This window comes from Cupressus sempervirens, chromosome 5 (assembly GCF_028749045.1).
Source record: "Cupressus sempervirens isolate cs-2001-9-10 chromosome 5, ASM2874904v1, whole genome shotgun sequence".
In the NCBI taxonomy this organism is placed as follows: Eukaryota; Viridiplantae; Streptophyta; class Pinopsida; order Cupressales; family Cupressaceae; genus Cupressus; species Cupressus sempervirens.
The window spans coordinates 343,164,929-343,187,809 of record NC_143122.1 but is presented as its reverse complement, the minus strand read 5'-3'; the positions used below and the strand labels follow the sequence as shown (position 1 = coordinate 343,187,809).

General features: G+C 35.0%; 1 protein-coding gene across 2 annotated transcripts in view; it reads left to right on the top strand.

The window, feature by feature from the left end:
- LOC149556100 (outer envelope pore protein 16, chloroplastic-like) overlaps positions 1-22,881 on the top strand; it is a 143,907-nt gene that overhangs the window by 35,604 nt on the left and 85,422 nt on the right. For both annotated transcript variants that reach the window (XM_089830240.1, XM_089830241.1), the window contains exon 4: positions 5,344-5,375. In XM_089830240.1, coding sequence (XP_089686366.1) covers positions 5,344-5,375 — 32 coding nt within the window. The remainder of the gene's footprint in view (positions 1-5,343; positions 5,376-22,881) is intronic.

Below are 22,881 nucleotides of genomic sequence, written 5' to 3'. Positions count from 1 at the left end.
TAGAACATGGGAAGCATACATTTAATTTGTAATCTAAAAATTTGTATCTCAACATTTGTATTTTCAACATTTTTTTCTTCAATTTTATGTATGCATATGTGAGACCCTAGTGCTGCACTCAAAAACTGATTTTGTAAAAACAGAAAAAAGTGAAATCTGAAGTTTTTGGATTCATAACTTCATATGTTATTGTTTGTAACATACAAGTATTATGACAGTATAAACTGTATAATAGGAATTCTTCCATGCAGGTAACAGAAGTAATTATGTAATACAGTATTCGTAACATACAGTAGCAATTATTTGTAACATACTTCATAAAAATAGGACTAGAATTTGAGCACGTGTAAAATAGGAAGTCTGACAGGAAGATAATTATTTTAATTTACAGCAGATTCATGATAGTTGCTTCTTTTGTACTACTGAAGTTTCCAAGATAAATATTAGATGTTCTTAAGCTTGTCCTTGCCTGAAATAATTGTTGTTCTCTTTACACACAGGAATAATAGTCCCTCCTAAAACACGTCTTATCGTATTTTTCAATTGGAAGTAGTTTTTCTTTCAAAGGACATGAACGCTGCCAGGTTTTTGATAATTTATATTTATTGAAATATAATGTCACACTTAATATTTTCAATTTGTGACCTTAGGTCCTTGTATTCATTTCATCTAATGCCATATAAGCCCGGAGATACATCTTTTTTGTTAAAATAATTTTATATAATTTTATTTATTGAAATATAATGTCACACTTCATATTTTCAACTTGTGACCTTAGGTCCTTATATTCATTTCATCTAATGCCATATAAGCCTGGAGATACATCTTTTTTGTTAAAATAATTTTATATATTTTTCTTTTCCCTTTAAGCTATCTGTGGGGTAAGTTACTAAGAAATATTTGTAAGGAAGTGGTCCAAGCAACTTGTGTTACTAGTTGCTAAGGAATATGAGAGTTATTATGAATGAGCTAGTGTAATAACCCTCAACCGGTTATGGCTCAAAAAAAACACTGATTTTCCTCATTAATCAATTGTTGTCATTCCGTTAAACATTTTACCAGCAACCCCTGATATTACTGTAATTAAAGTCCATGACAGTTATCCTTGACCAGTAGAGGTAATGAAATATCTGTATGCTTCTTACCAGTTTTAAATTTTGGATATGAGTTGTAAGGAAATAGCAGAGCTAAATTGCAAATAAACTTCCAATAATCAATTCTGAAATGAAAATACTTGTTGCAACTATATTTTTTAATAAAACCAAAAAATGTTCCACAGGAAATTACAAAAAACAAGAACCTGTTAAGAACCAGCTTCAAATTGATTTGCAGCATGTGATCTCCAACATCTATGGGTAATGTGTGATCCCCTGAATTGCAAAGCTGGCCCAAATAATCCCTCTTTATCATGTACCCTAGCTTCAACCAATGAACACAGGCCTCAAGAAACAAATGCAGGCCTCAGATTTATATTTGCAGGCCACTGGGATTTAATTTCAGGCTCTCAAATTCTGTTTGCAGCCTGTCTAGGCTTAGTCGCAGTCATAAAGAGATGATTGCCAACCCTGTAAGAGTGATTGCAGGCTCTTTGCAGCCCAACATGGCCCTGAATTCTTAGATGCAGGGTTTCAAATTTGGATTGCAGGCCATGAATATTCAATTGCAGGTCTTATATTGACGAACGCAGGCCTGAATTATGGATTGCAGATATAGAAACAGAACCAGTCGCTAGTGTTACTGATATTTTCAGCCTTACCAAGACACCACAAGCCAATCAATCTCTCACCCAGATATCATTCATACAGTTCTTCACCAAACAACCTTCAGAAAATGAATTCTTATGCAAAACAACCCTCTCAATTGCAGGAATACAGATGAAATAGGCCCAAACAATTTGTTATATCTTAGCAACAAATTGTAGAAGAACACCAACAAATACAAGCTCCCAGAATTCTCAGCCAGAAAGATATCTCCCAGCCACAGACAAATACAGTAAGGAGATTCAACCAATATCCACATTAAATTGCTACACCTCTCAGCTTTACACGTTTATACTTAATCAAGGGCATGAAAATCAACCTCAGGAAACTCTTCACAAGTAACAAAAGAAAATAGACAATCGGATATGTGTTTTCCTTCACAATGGGCTCATATTTATAATCCTCAAATGGCACTTAGTTTTTCAAACACAACTCCACTTAAGAAGCTTCACCAACACAACATCACTTTATAACATAGAATAATAATAAAGTGCCACATAATAATGTAAACTTTAATAATTAATTTATAAATATGAACCCAACCAATTAATAGCTCCATCCAATGCAGGTGATGACCAACTGCCAGCGCCATCAATTGCATTGCCAAATATGACAACTGTCCAAATTGGACTTACTAAAAATAGTGAGTCCTTAATTGAGACCCTCAAATCTCATTGTCAGCTCGAGGGTCCCTATGATGAACTGACTCAATCAACTGCAGGAGCTTGCCAAAAATGGGAAAATTACAGCTAGCTGCTAGGTTACACATATATAAGGAATCAAAACTAACCAAAAACTCTAAAAACTGAGCAACATTAAGGTCCTCCAAATGTTACTATTGGTATAATATTTCTATCTGTAGATTTTATTCCTTTACTCACAAGCATAACATTAGTTTTTTGTATCCTACCATTGGTATTCTTAAATGGTCAAACATAACTAATATTTTTCCAAAACATTCAAGCATACTGTTTCCTGTGTTTATATTTGACCTAAAACAGCTGTGCGTTGATTTGTATGAACCTTTGACTTGTGTTGAAGGATTACAATACATTACCTGACTCGTTGAGACAATTGTGTTTGTAGTCTGTGTGTTCGCTGTTTGTAGTCATACCCTCAAAATGGGGCAATAAGGGCTTTTGTGAGTTTTTTAGGGTAATGACTATCAAGGTTTTCTGTGTCGAATTTAATACAAGTTTTGGCTCATTTTAACCTAAATAATTGTTGACTATGCATTTAAGTCACAGTCAACAATTTCCCAACAAATCACTTTAGCTTCAAATAATCATAGAAGATCCTTTGTTCAAAATTAATCGTGATTATTTGTGATGTTTTTACTTATTTTACCTAAATGCTACTTCTGTGGTATGGAGTACTTGCACCATCTTGCTATTTATTTTGTATAGGTATCCATGATTGAATGCATGTAACTTGGCATATACCATAAATCATTTTGTTTAGGCATTAGTCTTAATGTGGCTTTGTGTCTTGCAACCGCTACACTAGACATCACTACTTTTTCTTTATATTTGCTTTACCTTTCTCAATATTTTGAGCATCTTTTTTTAGAGCAAGCATTCTCCTCCATTCATGGTTTGCATTGGATACTGAGTCATCACTGTTGCTCCATTTCATTCATGGTCACAATATTATTGCTCAGTTGTAAGCATCCTTTACAATTAAGGAAAAACCACTTTCATCTTCCTCCAAAATGAGGGTGCAAGTTTCTTGATGAACTTCCACTTTTTCATGTTGGTTGGTTCCTTCTCAAGTTTTCCTAGAAATCATATAAGTGTTATGTATAGTCTCATACAATTTTCTCTTTACTTGCCGACTGCTATAAATCTAAACAAAGAATCATTATCTTTACAGAGCTTGAATTCCTTTTTAAATGCATTATGCAATTTATTTTAGAAGGTCTTCGTGTTGATTGGTTCGTCAGTCTACCATTCTATGGAAACTGCTACGAGTATGGCAGGAAATGACGAGAACCAGTGTTCCTATATCTGCCCATATGTAACTTACAAGTTGATATATTTTTTTAGTACCATCATGTCTTTATAAAAATCTTTATTAAACTTTGAAAACTTAGATTTCAGAGAATTTAGATTTATTAGTATTTTGACCATGGCTATAGGCCTTGCTGTTTACAACTCGTTTTGTTTTATTTTTTCCTGTGATGAATATCTACTGTGGACATTTCTTTGCTCTTTAAGCATTGTAGGTTAAGTCTAGATCCTCAGACCTTCCTTCAATTGCATTGATTAGTAGTTTCTCTTCCTGTTGTCAGATGCCTCCTTTTTGTTTATCACTTTGTTTGTCTCGTTAGCTTTCTCAGTGCTCTTGTTCTCTCTCTCTCTCTTTTCTCCCTTAAGGAAGTCATTAGTACCTACTTTGAGATAAGAACTTATGTCTGAACAATAGGCTTAAGGGATTCTTTGGTTGACTTCTCTGCAATACCTTCCAACCCAAAGTGGTTGAAAAGGTCCATACATACTTCAGCTAGAAGTGGTATCTGTCTATCGACCTCTTGCTAGACATCACTTTTTTGTTTGGTTTAAGGTTTCTCTTGATAGACATTGCTTTTTTTGGTGTAAGGTTTTCCCATTCAGACTCAACTGCTCTTTGGTTTTGATGCTGGTTCTTGCTTATATTGATGATTTTTGCTTGGCTTTTGCTAAAACTTCGGCTTGTCTTTCAGTTTTCACCCAACCATTGCTTGTCATTGTTGCAGGGTTTTCTAGTTATGCCTCAGCCACTTTTTTTGTCCAAGATTGGTTCTTCCTCCCATTTCTTCCGTCTTGACTTAAACAGTGTTTTTCACTTATATTTGTAGCTCATCATGAATTTTTCAATTTCACTAACTGTCATATATTTTTTTCTTGTTCCTCCAAGCTATCACCCTTTAATTTCTTGATCCACTCCCTAACCACATGATCTGCATCAAGAGCCTTTGTTGGGCTCGATGATTTCAATTCCTTACCATAAGGCACTAGTATTCAGATTGTTCCTCTTAATATGGATCACACTTTTATTGTTGAAAAACCTTTTGTCGTGTCTATGTCTTGTAAGATAAAGTAGTGTCTTACTGTATACAATTTAGTTTACAATACAATGCTGCATGTTACATTTGCTCTTCACCTTGACAACTTCTTGCGAGGCCAACCAGCTCTTGGGTATGGCACAACCATCAGACCCAATTATAGCCAAAAAAATATTAACACAATACTTGAGAAGAAAGCATGTTAGTTAAAAGTACAAATAGCTCCTATTAAAGAATTATATAATGATATGCCAACAACAGTATTAATGATAATCTGAAAAACTACAAATAACAAGATGTGTTTCTATAAAAGGTTCTTGTGATGGACCCAAGGTATGTTATATGGAAAATTTTAACATTATATTTTTGGAGACTAAATTATCATTTAGTATTTATGATAACCAATTTGGTTTTTGTAATTATAGTACAGTATGTCCTTAGATGGTTGTTATTTATTTTTGAAATAATTTATTCTCATTCATACTGAGAAAATTGCAGGCACTCATGAAATGACAAGTTTATATATTTTTTACCTTGCAGGAAGTATAACAAAGCACACCCTTAAGCATGCAGTGAGTAGTCTACTTTGATATATGGAACTTTATTAGCTGCAGTGAAAAAAGTCGCATTATGTCTTCATGCTTAAGTCGTGTAATTTCTTCCATTATTTAAAATGCTAGTGATTATCTTTTTGATAAAGTTAGTATGCAGTTTTCATTATTTTTGATGTAGCAATGAATTGTTTTTATTAAATCCTATATTGTTTGGTTCATGATATTCTAGTGTACCTAAATATTTAGCAAATAAGATGCTTAGAAACTAAATTAGTTGTAAAAATAATCATGATGCTTATAAATTAAGGTTATGCCTATTTGATGAAAATTTATGTCTTGGTCTGCTCCTATGAACATTTGCCAGTTGTATGTGAAGATTTGTTTTAGAAGATATTATTTCTTGTGCTAGTAAAACCATATTCACCCGTTTCAGCACATGTTACAGAACTAAAATTTGATCTAAATAATGGCTGTCCATACAAATTTTGGCTGAACAATTGACTTGCTGTTGACTTTTTGTCTCATTGCTTTCACTATTTTAATCTGTCTAAGCAATAGGCACATGTCCATGATCTAAATAATGGCTGTGTCCATAATTTGTTTGACCCAACAGTTGATTCACTGTTTACTTTTTCCTTGTTGTTTTTGCTCTTTCAATTTATCCAGAGAATGAGCTATGGCTATTATCTAAGTAATGGTTTGGTACATGGTTTTCTTGACCTAATAGCTAAGTTGGTGTTGACTTCTAGCTTCACTGCTTTTAACATTTCAATTTGTCTGGACTCCAAGCAATAGGCATATTGGCCACAATTTGGCCTTTTGATCAGTATTATACTTCAGTTTTTAAATAAGAGTACTGGAAAACATAATCAACTACAAATAGTAGATGGAAATGACACAGTGGCTCTTGTAGTAAATAGTTTGCCATTGTTGTTTAAAGCTTTTGTGGAGTCTTTGCACCTTTTGGCTAACTTGCCAGTTGGGATTCTGGTTCGAGATCAGGGTTTGAAATTCTTCCAATATTTTATAGGTTGGGTTCCGATTCGTTGTGGGGTCGTCCATACAAGAATATATATATGTAGCAGAAAATAAGTTCATACACAAATGGAGGCAAGGAGTTTTTCTTTTCATTCACATATGCACAAATAACATATAAAACAACCTAATTGCTCTTTTAAGTGGTCACTTTTAGGGTTGGAGGCTCAAATAGACCTAAGTTGGCAAAAAAAACTTTATGAAAAATTCAATGAAAATGAATTTTTTAGTCAAATTTTCCCCAACTTCATTCTGGGTTCTGCCATCCAAATTAAGAGTCTTCCAAATTTGTCCAAAATTCAAATTGATTTGAATTTTGAGCAAATTGTAATGTCCCCTTTTTGGGACATTAGTAATATTAAAGGCGTGTTATATATGATATTAAAATTGAGTATGAAAGCATGGACTCTTATTATAGAAGGTCAATTTGATATTCAAAGTGGGCTAAAGAGGACAAGGAGAGATAAGACAAAAAGCCAAGAGGGAAGTTGAAGAGTCACAACTTTGAGAATAAAAGGAGAAGAGACTCCTCCATTTGATGTGCTTGATTTATGATTCAGTTTCAGTTTTCTCTCTTGTGAGAGTTATTTAGAAAGCTTCATCTTTCAGCTAGTATGAGGGTTTAGCCCCTCGTACCAGTAGACAGTGGACGCAAACCCATTGTCTGGGGAGACATCAATTCAGGTGTTTCATATACACTTACAGGTTCTTATTCTAGTATTCCAATCTGACTATTAAACTGTATTTAAGATTGGATTTATTAGTGCTGGTTATTGTATTGCTGTTTTATAATCCAATAACATATTTTAAGGAGTTATAAGAGTTTTCTGGTTTCTATATTACTAGTTTGTAACGCATTGTTATATGCTCAAATTTTCTGGTTTTATTATTGTATCGTATTACATTAGCCTATGTGTGAGTTTTGAATATTATATTCAAGAAGACGCTAGATAAATATCTGTTAGAATTTTTACTAGTTTCCATTGTATTCGTAATACATCTGCAATGTTCAGTCCATATACTGTTGAAAAGGAAATCGAATAAATATCCGGTTTGGGATATTTCAGTAGTATTAGAGCTGGTTTTTCTGCTAGCCTGTGGAACACATTGGAGGAAGAAACTGGGTATTTGTATTTGAGAAATAAAAATTGTAGTCCATTAGAGCTAGTACAAGATCTGAGTAGTCTTTGGCTATTTGTTCAAATTGAAGAAACAAATATTTTGGAAGTTTTCCCTTTTTCTGGGTACTTTTATATCCTTGAAAATTTCATTGGGAAGTTTAAATGAGATCTTCTATGAGTAGTGTAAAAAATAATCAGTTCAAGACTAAGCTAAAATTTTGGGTGATAACTGAGCAGTGTAGCTGTGAGTTGATTATGAAGCCATGATGAAGGATTAATGCTTACTACTATTGTGCTTGGGGATGGAAAAAGAAATTCATATTGGTTTCCATGCGAACAATATGACCATGTGTGACTACAGTCACATTCTGGGTAGTGTTAACTAGAACTGGAAGACACGCAGTAACTGAAGACACACATTTATGATAGTGGATGACGTCTTGTGTAGGTAGTAAATATACTAAATGAGAATCACCGAGTCGGGTGAGAGTGACTATCGAGTCATTACAGCATGATCAATAGGTTGTTTTGAAGAGAAAAAAGCATTAAGCTACAGAATTTTGGCAAGTCTGGAAGTTGATATGCACATTTTCTAGTGATCATTCCAACGAAACCGACACACAAGCAGCGATTTCTTATAGAGGAATTGGTAAAAGAAGAAAACAATGAAGTTTGGAAATTGATATCGGTAGGGAGGTAAATATTTGGTTTTGCTGAGAACCTTGCCTTCACTCGGCATATAGTTTCCTTGAAGGCAATCACTTGCATCAAGAATATCGTTCTTTTTTCAAGAAGCTCTAGATGAGAGTCATGCATCAAATATAATTGATAGAAAGATGGGTCGGTTCATGTCATTTCCGTGTGACTCCTCATTTCTCATGGTTGGCGAAGTGGAAGATGTTTAGAAATCATCGTCAATCATGACCATGGGCATTTTAGGCGCATTATACATTATTGATTTTGGTTGAGATTGTAGTTGGAAGGGCGTCTGGGGTGCTAAAGATATTCAAGTGTTGCATGTGAACGATATGCAATGGTGTCTTGACAGAATGCAGATTAACAAACGGGAAGAATCGTGAACTTGAGTGATGTTTGGCAATGCTGGGGATTGATTCCGGAAGGAGCATAACTGACAGACCTAGTTGTAAAAGTGTCCCAGTGAATAGAATCGGTTTGGTTAACGTAATTGTTAAAAAGGATTCTTTCATTGGCATCAACAAGTGGCAAATATCTGGTGGTAGTCAAGAACATGGCATGAGCATATGCCTATGTTTACTCATTATAATGTCTGAGTGATTCTAGAGTCGGCAAGAGAATAATACAGGGAATGATGCAACATGTCGAGCATGCATTAAGACATGGAAGTGATTCGAGACTTAATTAGGGTGTAGACGTTATCGAAGACGCTGACAGCTTCGCAAGGAATGGAGAAGAAATGAATATGAGATACACAAACTTCAAGCTTTGAATCAACGACAAAAGTTGGTTCTCCAGCAGAAAAGTGAAGAAGCTTCAATGGCTACCAAAAGGTTGAAAGAGTTGTTGGAAGGCTGCAAAATGTCTCCCTGTGAAAATTTGGGCCATGCAAATGGAAATGCTTCTATTATTTAGAGTAATGCTAGAGACATGCAAAGATTCTTAGAACATGAGCTGGAAGTTATAGTTCATGTTCATGAGGTTTGTAGAGAGTGTCAAAAACAAACTGAAAGGAGAGTTGCAATCGCAAAAGAACTCTCCAAACTAAAGCAGGAAGATGAAATAATACAAAAGGGTCATTCGCCTCAACATTGGAAAAATGGAAGCCCAATCAGTCTTGCTACACCCAACATGTCTCCAAATTCAAGGAATGTGAGAATTGAATTGCTTGAAAGCATGTTGAATGCCTCTTCTAGTACACTTGTAGCAATGGTGTCACAACTTTTGGAAGCAGAAGAATGTGAGTAGGCTTTTATTGGGCATGGTCGGTGGGATCAGCTACGAATTATGGGTGAAAATAGTATTGTGTCACATGTGGAATACATTTTGAGTCTTGACCGATAAAATAGGGACCCTTACTGAAAATATGATGGTGTTTAGGAGATGCTGCATCAATGGCATTTGCTATGGAAATGAAAGTGGTGATAACTTAGCTCAAGTTGTGGTAAACAAGGTGTTTGATGTTGTGAAATTTCTGACAGTTATGGCAATTTGCAAAATAGTTGTGCCTCATAGAAGTGCTAATGGTACTGTGAGTTATGAATGACATTCACAAGATGAGGAGCTCCTAGTGAATGTGGCGTCTCATCTACATATAGTCCTTAAGAGAATAGGAGATTTGCTTGATATCAATTTTAATGGTTTTATATTGGAATATGAGATTTTGAATATATTGGGGTTCACTTCTGATAGAAAGCACATGCCAATGATTGTTAGAGATTGCGTGAGTAGAAAAATAATGATTTTATCTAAAGTTGTAGATGAAGCAATCTTTCCTTGGATTTCAAGTGAGCAGCAAGCTAGACCTCTAATGGAAGCAGTGGAGCATTACTCATATATGGGCTTAAGGACACTATGTTTGGCTTGGCGTGAGTTGAAGGAAGATGAATACAAGGATTGGTCGATTATTTACAAGGAAGAAAACAGTGCTCTGGTTGACAGAGAGTGGAAGGTAGCTGAGGTTTGCTAACAGGTAGAGCGTGATCTTGTACTACTTGGTGTTGTACACTATTGAAGATCGTCTACAGGATGATGTTCCAGATACAATTGAGACTCTTAGAAAGGTAGGGATAAACCTCTGGATGTTTACTAGTGACAAACATCATATTGCCATTCAAATTGCATTGTTGTGCAATTTCAATTCACCTGCATGTATTACAAAATTTCAAATGGAAGTTGAACCTGTTTTAAGGGAAGGAGACTGTCCTTCAACAGGTCACAAGAAAATGTATGCAGGACTACAATATGACTGCGGGCGCTCAAACCAATGGTACATTAAATTTGGAAAATCGGGGAGGTCATTTTACAACTCTCAAGTAGCAAGTATAGTTCGGTGGCTCACTACTTTAAGTATGGAGGAAATTCAGAATCCACTAGAACCTGATGCTGTAAATGATAATAAATCCATGTCATCTTTACTTGTGAAGGAGAGTTGGTTTTCAAAGCTAACAAATTCTTCTTTAATTCAGTGCAAGACATGCAATATAGAGAAAATGCGACACCCTAAAGAAAAACTAGAAAAGAAAGCAGCTTCCTTAAAATTGGAGAATATTTGGGAAAAGAATGAAGATGCTTCACCCATCATGTCAAGTGTTCAGCAAATCGAAAATCATAAATGGTATTACAAAACATAGGTACTTGATATGTACATGGATTACAGAAAAACTCCCTCCAAAGATTCATAAAGAATTAGCTTACAGTTGTTTCATGGATTACAAAAAACTCCCTCCAAAGATCCATAAAGAATTAACTTACAGTAATTTCATGGATTTCCATCCAAAACTCCAAAATAAGACCGAAATGGAAAAAAGGAAGTATTTTGAATTAGCTCTGGATCTCCTTGCAAAAGACCAGTGCAAAAATGTATACGAAGAATCTCCAGTAGACCAGAATCATCTAATAGAGGGTCTTGAAAAAGAAGAGCTGTCAACTACTATTGATTTACAGCCTTCCCGGGATCACGTAGAAGATGTTACACAAGGTGCTGGTTTATATGTTGGGGATTTAGAGGTTAACTTTGACAAGCAAGTTGGCAAGGTCGGTTGCACACGAGGTATTAGCAGGATGGAATCTTTGTATGATGAACTATATATTTCTGATGCCTATGACATAAAATTAGAGGAACATATTGAGATGACATTGCAAAACAATGAACCACTTCAAAATGACAATCATGAAATGCATACTGTAACATCCACATTTTTCGGGTCACATTTTTCGGGTGTAATATCATTATATTATAAAGAAGATAATATTATGGTGTCACTTTATATTTATCTCTATGTGTATGTACATAGGTATAAATTAAAATAATATTGAGAAAGATCAATCAAGCCTTTAAGGTACGTATTATATTTTAATTAAATTATTTATTTAATAGCTCCTGCATTTTCATCGATTGTATCCTGATGTTCAAATCATTAAATCCTCAACCATGGTGATTTACGATTCATACCCATTTGCCCAGTAATGGTGATGCTCCTATATCTAATCCTTTTCTGAAAATGCTTCCACCCTTTCGACGTGCTTCCTACAAGGAAATTCTCCGCAGTTAAATCAAATTACTATGACAAGTTATTCAATCATAAATAATCATGATGGCTAACCACCTTTTCAATTCCATGAATTTGTGATAAATAATCAACGAGCATGTTATCTTCGCATAAAATTATAATGACTAACCATCTTACCATTTCGCAGGATTATACTGAATTTAACTGTCAACTGACTTCATGTGAACCTCAACGGCTTTATTTAAAGTTAGGTCGAAAATTGGGATGTAACATACCATTGCCCTTGTGTTTCATTGTCCTCGATGAACTTGAAATTGTAACAAACATTATAAAGGAGTATTTTAAAATTTGAATGTAATGTACCATTCCCTTTTGTGTTTCATCGTCCTTGATGATCTCTGCAAATTTAGACACTTAAAGAATATTCCAAATACAAGATGCATATATAGTATCATGATATCATTTCTTTTCAAAATTGGATCAAAATCAAAATCAAAATCATGATAAAAAATCAAGGTCTATTTTTACTTCAATACTTCCAGAAAGATGCTTGTATGATATTATAAAATTAATCACACACTCACCTGAGTTCACTTTTTTGTACTTGTGGTTACCTTAGCATCACTTGAATTGATCTTGTTGTAGGATATTTTATTTCATATTCCTGTCATACTCATGTAGACACTCGCCATATCATTAGTTCGATTCCATATACTATAGCAGTGTGTCAAAGGGTAAAAACATGAAATACTATGCAAGATCATCATTCATCTATTCAAGATCATAAGCATCTGAAACAAATTCTCATAAGATTCTTGTCGAGTAGCTCATCATTCACCTGTAAATATTTGGAAGTTTATCTTTTCCATTTGTGTGACCTAGGCTTTCATGCCCATCTTGTTAGTCAATTGTTTTAAGCCAAACAAAAGTTACATTTATATATAAGCATTGATAGTTTCAATTATGCAAGTGTGTTCATTCCATATTGGAGCACAAAATGACCTTGTTAATCAACATCGATTATCATTCAAAATCATGGTTTACAATATTGTTTGTCTTTCAGTTCAAGTTCAAAATAGATAACAAAATATTACTACCATTTCATAAGAACAGGAATATAATTGCGTAAAGTAAATGTCGGGACATTCAACTGAAAAGAAATATTTAGCCATCATCAAGGTTTTAGATAACATCTTATCAAAGTTATAGGAGCTGGTTTGTATTGCGCAAGCCTTGGCATTTAGACCCATTTTAATCTTCTCATTCTCTATTGAGAATGGCCCTCCCTCCTGGGAGAAGGCACATGTACCATTTTGGTCCTGCCACCCGAGCATCCTGGTGTTAGAGTGTCCTGCTCAGTAACAGTCAAGGTTGAGTATACACCTCCACCAACCTATCTTTCTGTCAGCTAGCACCACCGACCTCTTAGTGATCCATTTTAGGCAAACATGCCTTTAATCTACCTTGGCCAATGATTTAAATGGGCGAGTGAACAACCGGATTACCACCGCTCGACTTGCCAATCATATCATTTTCTTTAGTTCTGTTTCATCTTTATGATATTGTAGTTTATCTATCTATCCATTTCATCTCAGCCCTTCCCCGACGATTCTGGTTGATTTTCCGGTGTGATTTTTCCAGTTTGATTGTAATATCCAGTTATGTAAATTAAATCTTTTTTAACATTACATTCTTAGTTTTTCAAAAATAGTGTTGGGCCCAAGGTTTGAGTGTTGAACCTGGCGTTGATACCATATGTAACATCCACATTTTTCGAGTGTTAACTAACAACTAACATATCAAAGAAATACAGATACTACTTTATTTTCATAGGAAGACAATTATATCAGTTTCATTCACATGAATGAGATTAACGGTTAAAAACAGTTATAACAAAATTTCATAACTAAGAATTGAAAACACCATCAATGAATATACTATGGAAAATTAAAATCTACATGCCATGGAATTTGAACCGAGAAATTGTTGTAGGGATGCTTCTGCAATCAGCCAGATTAGTCCACAAATATCACTTAGGATAAATTGACGATTACCATCAAAAATCATTATATCAAAATCAAATGACGATTACCATTAAATACCACTATATCAAAATCAAATGACAATTGCCATTAAATGCCACTTTATCAAATCAAATGATGATTACCATCAAATACTACTATATTATTTAGGGCATCACATACCACTGTATCAATTAGGGCATAGATTACCATTGGATCATTTAGGGCATTAGATACCACTATATCATTTACGGCTTTAGATACCACTATATCATTTAGGGCATCAAACACCATTAGATCGTTTAGGGCATCAAATACCACTATATCATTCTTTTTCTTTTGATTGCTTAACTGTGGAAATAACATAAGATTAGAAGTTACGCTCATAATCATTACTTTTATAAATGAAAGATTGAAATATCAATTCTATCAGAAAAATCTATCTCTTGCAACTAAATATATTTCACGTTCAGTTAGAAAATCAACCTATCTAACTGGTTGCCAATTATATTGGCGAGAAGAGTTGCTTTAAAGAAATAACTGTAATGATGTTACAACTCAATTAATCTCACCTCTACTTGAATATACATCATAAAAGTAAATATACCTGTTTTCGACAATTGTTTGAATGCATAACTTCTCTTTATTTGATACACATCCGACATCTTGTAAAGAGGGGAAACATTGTCAGGGGCTTAACCACCCAACCTCGGACCATAACTAATCCCCACACAATCTTTTAATAAGAAAGACCCTCCCTACTTGGAATTAGACATGGAACACCTTGTCATCATTGAGCATTCTGGTATTTAATCACACCACTTGTCTTGACAGCAGGAAAAATACAATAAACATGATCATGCATGAGCTACTATATGATTCCTTTTGAAAATGATAAACATTGTTGTGTCACATCTGATTCTGTTTCATGTTATTGCAAATTTCTGTCTCTCACCTCTTCACCCTTTTCCTTGGCTATACAGCCGGGTGAGTCCCAGGTGCCAGAATTTTTAGAGCAACCGAATCTTATTGATTTCATGATGATTATATACTTCCAGCATTTCACATTCTATGATTTGAGAGTTTATATTCTTAAATATTGCAGAATTTATTGTTTAATTCTAATATCCATTGGCATAATGATTTATGGATCCATACTATGGTTACTTGGCTATCACTTGCCATGAACAAAGCTAAATTAAAAAAAGTTCAATTTGAAAAATCGAACAAGATATTAAACAAGATATCATCATGATAAATGTTGAAACTTGCTGCTATGAAATTCGATGTTTTTGTACCTTCTATACAAGGAATTCAAATTGTAAATATTGTTTTCGGGTGTTTCACATAACTTGGACAAATTGATGATATTGTCTTGCTGAACCCTCAGCTACTTCACCACACCTTACTTGCGAAGATCAAGTCACAACTCCTACCAAAATAACTCTCACGATTTTTGGCAGCATGTTTGAATGGGCATGAAATTGTGGGAAGGATTATTGCCATGGTATAGACTGGTAACAGTAGGGATTTCGGCGCTTCTTCAAATTGATTACCAGGTGTAATCATAGTGTGCATATGAAACCATCAACTCTAGCAAAGAACAATATGTAGCCGACTTGTAACAAGAAAGACGCTGCTAAAAATTGCAGAGATTTTGAATGAAGTTTGTAGAGATTCGACTAGTGAAGCCAAAAACTACGAGCAAAAGAAAGACGAAATTAATGGAGGAGTTGGAATTGATAAAGGAAGTTGATCTTGAGAAAGGTAGTCGGGTGCTTGGAAAAAGATATCCGCCTCTCACCCACGACTTCTATTAAAAAGAAAGAAAACATGACACCTTGGCTTTCGTAACTTAAGAATTTTTGCCAAATAAAAATGTCAAGTGTTCAATCAGTTTCAAATAAGGAAAAAGGAAAGAATAAAGGTTGGAAGAAAATTTTAAGGTTTAAAATCGAAATTATTATTTTTTATATTTATCTATGTACACATAGATTTATTTGTGAGGTGGCATCATTATATTATAAAGAAGATAATATTATGGTGTCACTTTAGATTTATCTCTATGTGTACGTACATAGGTATAAATTAAAATAATATTGAGAAAGATCAATCAATAGGTACATATTATATTTTAATTAAATTATTTTATGTTTTAAATTAATTATTTAATAGCTCGTGCAATTTTATCGATTATATCCTGATATTCAAGTCATTAAATTTTCAACCATGGTGATTCATGATTCACACCCATTTGCCTAGTAATGGTGATGCTCCTATATCCAATTCTTTTTTGACAATGCTTCTACCCCTTCGATGTGCTTCCTACAAGGAAATTATCTGCAGTTAAATCAGATTACCATAACTAGTTATTTGATCATAAATAATCATAACGGCTAACCACCTTTTCAAGTCCATGAATTCGTGATAAATAATCAACTAGCATGTTATCTTCGCATGAAATTATAATGACTAACCATCTTACCATTTCGCAGGATTATAACGAATTTAATTGTCAACTGACTTCATGTGAACCTCAACGGCTATATTTAAAATTAGGTCAAAAATTGGGATGTAACACATACCTTAAAGAATCAGTTGAAGGTTAATGAAGATAGAGTTGTGGCATCTTTGGTACATTATGACAACACTCACAAGATGGTTGAGGATCTCTTCAGGAAGGCACTAAGGGAAGAGAAAGGAGATTGGCCTGTTGCTGATCTGCAGGTGGTCAAAACAACCCTTGAATCAATGAAATCAAATTAATTATGTTTTCTTTTTGATAGGGATTATACTCTTAAGGTTGTTGGATCCTATATCGACCAATTGAATAAAGAAAGGAATGAGATTAAGGATCTCAAGAAGGAGCTTAAGTATGTTCGTGAGGCATGGGTTAATACCCAGTTTTCTCTTCAGGAAGCGGAAAATCAGATTCAGAGCACAAATCATTTTAGGGAACATGAAGATAAAGAGAAGAAGGAATTTTTCCTGGAGGTAATTGATGAACTTGATAGCATTCGATAGAAGTATGATTTCGGTAGTTGCCCCAAGCGACCAAGTTCCAAAACTTCAGATCACATTCAACTTATAGACAACCCTTTGTTTGAGGTAAATGCTGTTTGGATTTCCGATAACCCACTTTTTGAGGTAGAGGAGAGAGTTCCTCTTGATTTCTAGGAAGAGGATGACCTTGACTTCAGATATTCAGATCAAGCTACAGTTTTTAACAGCGAACCTTGGTCATAGGATTGGTGTGGTGAAGTGACTACTACTGCCCCTCTTTTGTACAACCTTTACATGGTTCCGAATTCTAACTTATATATAGGTTGGATGGATTTCGTATTTCAGCAGTTAAATAGGTCCTGGTGGAGGATTGAGGAGAGTTATGTGTTGATCATAGGGAATGCTTTTTCAGCTTCATTCTTTCTCATGACCACTATGTATTTAGGGATTCTTCAAAGTGATTATGATAGTATTATCTTTTATGCGCTCTTGGTGTTGATTTCAGCTTTTGGGCAGCTCGGTTCCTACATCATCTATTCAGGATGGGTCGTCACTGCGTACTAGGTTATACATAGCTTCTAGATACATTTTTATTTCATCATATCAGCTGGTTATGCCATCAGTGTTTGGGATCCAGGTGTTGGCTGTATGTATCTATGGCTTGTTGAGAGTTGGGACGCAGTTCTACTCAGTTTGAGTTTGGACATGATGACATTCAGAGTTTTACAACCCTCGGGTGCAATGACATTACTTGGATTAACATGGGATCCAAGGTTCTGGTTGATGGTTGGATTGCAGATCGACACCTTGCTTCGTAGTATGGCAAGACTTGTATTCAGGTTAGGCTACAGAGCTACTTGCAGATTTGTATGGGATCCTGGTACTGATTGCTTGAGGACAAGCAATTGCAAAGAGGGGAGATTTGTAATGTCCCAAAAAGCTACTTGCAAATTCATATAGGATCCTGGTACTGATTGCTTGAGGGCAAGCAATTTCAAGGAGGGGAGATTTGTAATGTCCCCTTTTCGGACATTAGTAATATTAAAGGCATGTTATATATGATATTAAAATTGAGTATGAAAGCATGGACTTTTATTATAAAAGATCAATTTAATATTCAAAGTGGGCTAAAGAGGACAAGGAGAGATAAGACGAAAAGTTAGGAGAGAAGTCGAAGAGTCACAGCTGTGAGAATAAAAGGAGAGAAGACTCTTCCATTTGATGTGCTTAATTTATGATTCAGTTTTAGTTTTCTCTCTTGTGAGAGTTATTCAGAAAGCTTCAGCTTTCAGCTAGTATGAGGACATAGCCCTCGTGCGGTAGACAACAGACACAAACTCATTGTCCGGGGAGACATCAATTTAGGTGTTTCACATATGCTTACAGGTTCTTATTCTAGTATTCCAATCTGACTGTCAAACTGTATTTAAGATTGTATTTATTAGTGCTGGTTATTGTATTGCTATTGTATAATGCGATAACATATTTTAAGGAGTTATAAGAGTTTGTTGATTTCTATATTACTAGTTTGTGACGCATTGTTATATGCTTGAATCTTGAATGTTATTTTGGAAAGAACGTGTTATTATCTTGTGGAGAATCTTCTGGTTTTATTATTGTATCATATTACATTAGCCTATGTGTGAGTTTTGAATATTATATTCAAGAAGAAGCTGGATAAATATCTGTTGGAATTTCTACTAGTTTCCATTGTGTTCGTAATACATCTACAATGTTTAGTCCATACACTGTTGAAAAGGAAATCGAATAAATATCTGGTTTGGGATATTTTACAAATTCACTTGACTGACAGAATTTTGAGCGAATTCAAATCAAATCTTACTTTTCAGCAAACCGAATATTGAATTCAACCTTCTAGGAATGAATTTGGTAACTTATTCTTTTGGTTGAGATTTGACACATTAGAAAAAAGCCAGATTGTATTTGTTGCAAAAAGAAAAAGAAAATATAAATAACTTAATTTAGTTACCGAACATGAGAGTGCATTTTCTACACCATATTGTAAGAACCCTTGCAGGTCCTCACTCTAAAACTCAATTTTTCCCTTTTCCCTTTCATCAATAAGTTCCTGATTTCTAATTGTGTACGGTTTGCTTCATTCGTATTTTAATGAGTTTTAGACCATATATGGAATTACAACTAACAAAGCTTTGAAGTAGGCATATCACAATGCATCTATTTACTAAGCAACTTTATTTATATTTCCCAATAAATATTTGAAATGACCAAATACAAAGCATGTGATTTATTTAAAATTAAATTGAGAAACCTATGTCTATTCGCAGGCATTCTCAATCACACTAGATTTCATCACAACCTTCTAGCATTGTGCATCTACTATTGCCAAAGCTAGTGAACTAATATTGGAGTCTCTCTTCACACGATGAGCTTCACATAGCCAACTTCTTCCTTATGTACATTGTCTAGACTAAGCTATTTGATTGTTGATGCAATTACATGATGATTGGTGTACTAGAAGAAACAGGCACAATGGATTTAAGATCGTCCTATGAAGAACTGATAGAGTATTTAGAACAATTGATGTTAGATCCTAATCGGCAACGAGTTGGTTGGTATAGGTGAATCTTTTTGTAATCAAGGTGTCGTAGTAGAATGATGTGTAATGATGAGAAGACCTCGCAATGATGTGTAATGATGAGATGACCTCGCAATAATTGTGGTGATCGGAGTTCTTGGAGTCATGGAAGCATGTTGGAAAAAGTGAAAAGGTTTGTGTGTTCATCAGATTGATGTGAGATTGCATTTTGAGGCTAACAAAATATTAGACAATGCTTGATTAGGGTTTTGGTAATACATTTTGGTTAGAAACCATACTATGTTTTGTTTAAGCTAGTGACCTCCCTAGTCAGTGAAAAATGACCTCCCTAGTCGGTGAAAAATGTATTTATAATCAGTTTGATGAAGGTCTGAAGTTGTAGATTGTGAATGTTGGGTGTAATCGAGCAGTTTGTTGATTGTCTTCAAGAAACAATAGAAGTTGTGCTTAACTAGATTTGTACAAGCAAAGGAGAAGTACTACTCTTAGATCATTTCACTTGTTGAATCATAACGAGCTCTCCAAGCTAAATTCCTTAACTGGGTCACTCTTAACAAGGTTTGCAAGATTCTAAGTGTTCTGAAGTTAAATCCCTTAATCGGGCGGCTGATTAATTTGAGTTTTAAATCCTTTTACAAGGTTACTCCTAACAGGCTAAAGCTCCTATTAGGGCTAGAGGTAAATCCCTTGGCTGAGTGGACTCCTAATGGGGTCTTCTTTTAATCGGGCATTATTATAAGCTCCTAATAAGGCTAGGATTTAACTGGGCGTACTTCAAAAGAGTGCAAATCCTTGTGGGTGCTAATTCCCACTGTAGTTTTTCCTCTGACCATAGGTTTCCACAATAAAAATCTTGGTGCTCTTGCATTTCGTTTGTGGATCGTTTCATTTGTTTTGTTATTTGTTGCTTCACAAGTTATAAGTTAATGTATGTGGATGAATGGTTGATGAATATATTTGATTTGGGTTATTTAGTTGATAAAAGTTTGAGTTTGGCAAATATGTTTCATCCCCCCTTTTAGCAATCTTGGACCTTATAACACTCATAATTGGTATTAGAGCACTAGTCCTCTTTGTGGTAAGTTTACAACATGAGGAAATGATCCAGTGATGAAGAAGGAAGGTCCTAAGTTCACAAGGGATAACTACACAATCTGGACTGACCAGAGGAAGATCAATCTCAAAGGAATGGGGCCTCAATTCTGGAGTCACGTTGAGACCAAATGAACAATACCTATCGGAACTCTTAGTGTAGATGACTTGAAAGAGCAAGAGGAGAACACGCAAGCATTGGAAGCTATTGTAAGTACTCTATCTGATACAGAGTATATTAATATTTTTGGACTTGATACTTCTTATGAAGTTTGGGAAAAGCTTAAATTAGTCTATGGTGGAGACAAGCATGTGCAAAGAACTAGGATAGACAACTTGAAGGACATATATGATAACATGAAGATAATTGTAATGTCCCCCTTTTTAGCTATTCGAGTGATTGTGGTGACCCTCGTGATTTAGTCACTTGGATGGAGGGCACATTGGTTCACTCTTACCTATTATTTTGGGACATCTCCAGAGTGCAGAGTGGTTACTGGCCAGGTCTAGGTGCATCAAATTTTTTGTTTGGTTCAGTTTGAGGATACACAATTTATAGTAAGTTATATAGTAGTTACCATATTTGTTAGTGGCTACTAGAAGCACTCATGGTACAATGTAGTGTCATCAGTTGCAGTTTCCTACTACCTTCATTTGGAGTGTTTCTTAGGGCTTACTATTTGTAGTATGTCAGTTACAAGGGTTGCTAAATTTAGCAGGGCACTTGATGACCATTCAAAACTCCATTTGCAGTGACAATTAATGGTTGACTTAGGAATTATCAAAAAGAGCATAATTAATGATATTAAATAAGTTAAAATAAAGTTATTTAATAAAGTCACTTTAATGATCATTTAAAAGGACAATGGAGCCATGGCCCTGTGGGGGTTGGAGATGATGATCAAATACTAGATCCAAAATATAATGAGCATCGTCTTGAAAGGCTACCTATTTCAGCTCCATCCTATTCCTCCAAGGAGAGTGTTTCCATATAGGATTGTTTTCAGCCCATTCTCGGAAACACATATCTGGTGGAAGAAATGGGCGCTGAAAATCATAAAGGTTAAGCTTGGAAAATATTTGATCCTTCTAGTTTGATTGGTCTAAGGGTCAAATGAGAGGCAAAAAAAAGGGTGACATGGAGTCTTCAACAACAACCATTCCAAAGCTTACCATCAAGGATGACCATGCATAGGGACGTGTGCTTGAGGTGAAATCTGCAAAACCTCAAAAGATTAACATTGACCTTAGTGATGATGAACTTTCTCTACGACCAATAAAATGCTCTCCAAGGAGACCTCCAAAATCGTCCGCAAGTTTTGGTTTCTAGTACTCTTCCTGATTCTATGCCAAACTCAAAGGAATCGTTGGATTCACCTTTGCATGCTGCCATGGATACTTGTCCTCCTGAGATGACACCATTTTAGGTAGATTTGACTCTGATCATACGGACTATGCCTATCTCCTCAGTTGCTCTTGTAGCTTTGACAATGGAGCAATATCACAACTTTGAAAATGTGTTTGATGCTTACACCATGTCAATCCCTAAATGCTGCGGTTCCATCCATGACATTAATGGATACTTCATACAATTTGAGCATTTCATGATAGAGGTCATGCATAGTAGCCTAACTCTAGTGGTAGTCATTTTTGAGGCTCCAACTATTGTAACCAGAGTTGTCCAAACCAATCCAGTACCCGCTTTGGTTACTACTATTGCTACAAGATCCTCTTCTTTCACACTTCCACCTTGGCTTGCTATGATTACTCCTAAGAGGAAGAGGGAAGAACTTCCACTATAGGATTATGATTCCAACATGGTTGCAAAGGCTAAGGTTCCTAAGACCAAGAAGGCTAAAGTGGTGTTAAGGATTAGTGGGTGCTGACGTAGAGGTAGTTGAGCCTCTCTTTGAAAAGTCAACAGAGAAAATGCAAAATAGTGATTACTCTCATAGGCTATAGATTTTCATTTCATGATCTACAAAACATAAGAAAAGAATGTGGCAGTGTTACTTCAGAGAATGCAAATGCTATTTGTAAGTTGGCAGTTGTACGAAGGACAAAAGAACCAAATGTAGTAGTTGTACAAGTCGTTGAATAAATTCGAAGAATTGTAAAGATCTCTTTTAAATGCGTTAGGAAATTCTTTCTTAGACGTTTTAGGAGTAGGAAGTAGTTTATGGCAGATCACATGTAGAACAACTGCATTTGTAAATACATGAAACATATACCACAGGAATTGCTTTAGGCATGCAACTTTGATTAAGTCAAAGTTAGTTAGGAGTTTGTTAATGAATAAGTCAAGGTGTTTAAGGGTCTCCCCTTTCTTCGCCACATTTGTCTATTCTTTTCCTATATACAGGAAGGATCTTATTGTAAATAATGATCTTTTGATTTATGCAACCAAGCTATACTTGGAAAATTTATGTCTTTGGATATAAAAAATTTCTGAGTTGAATGAAGAAG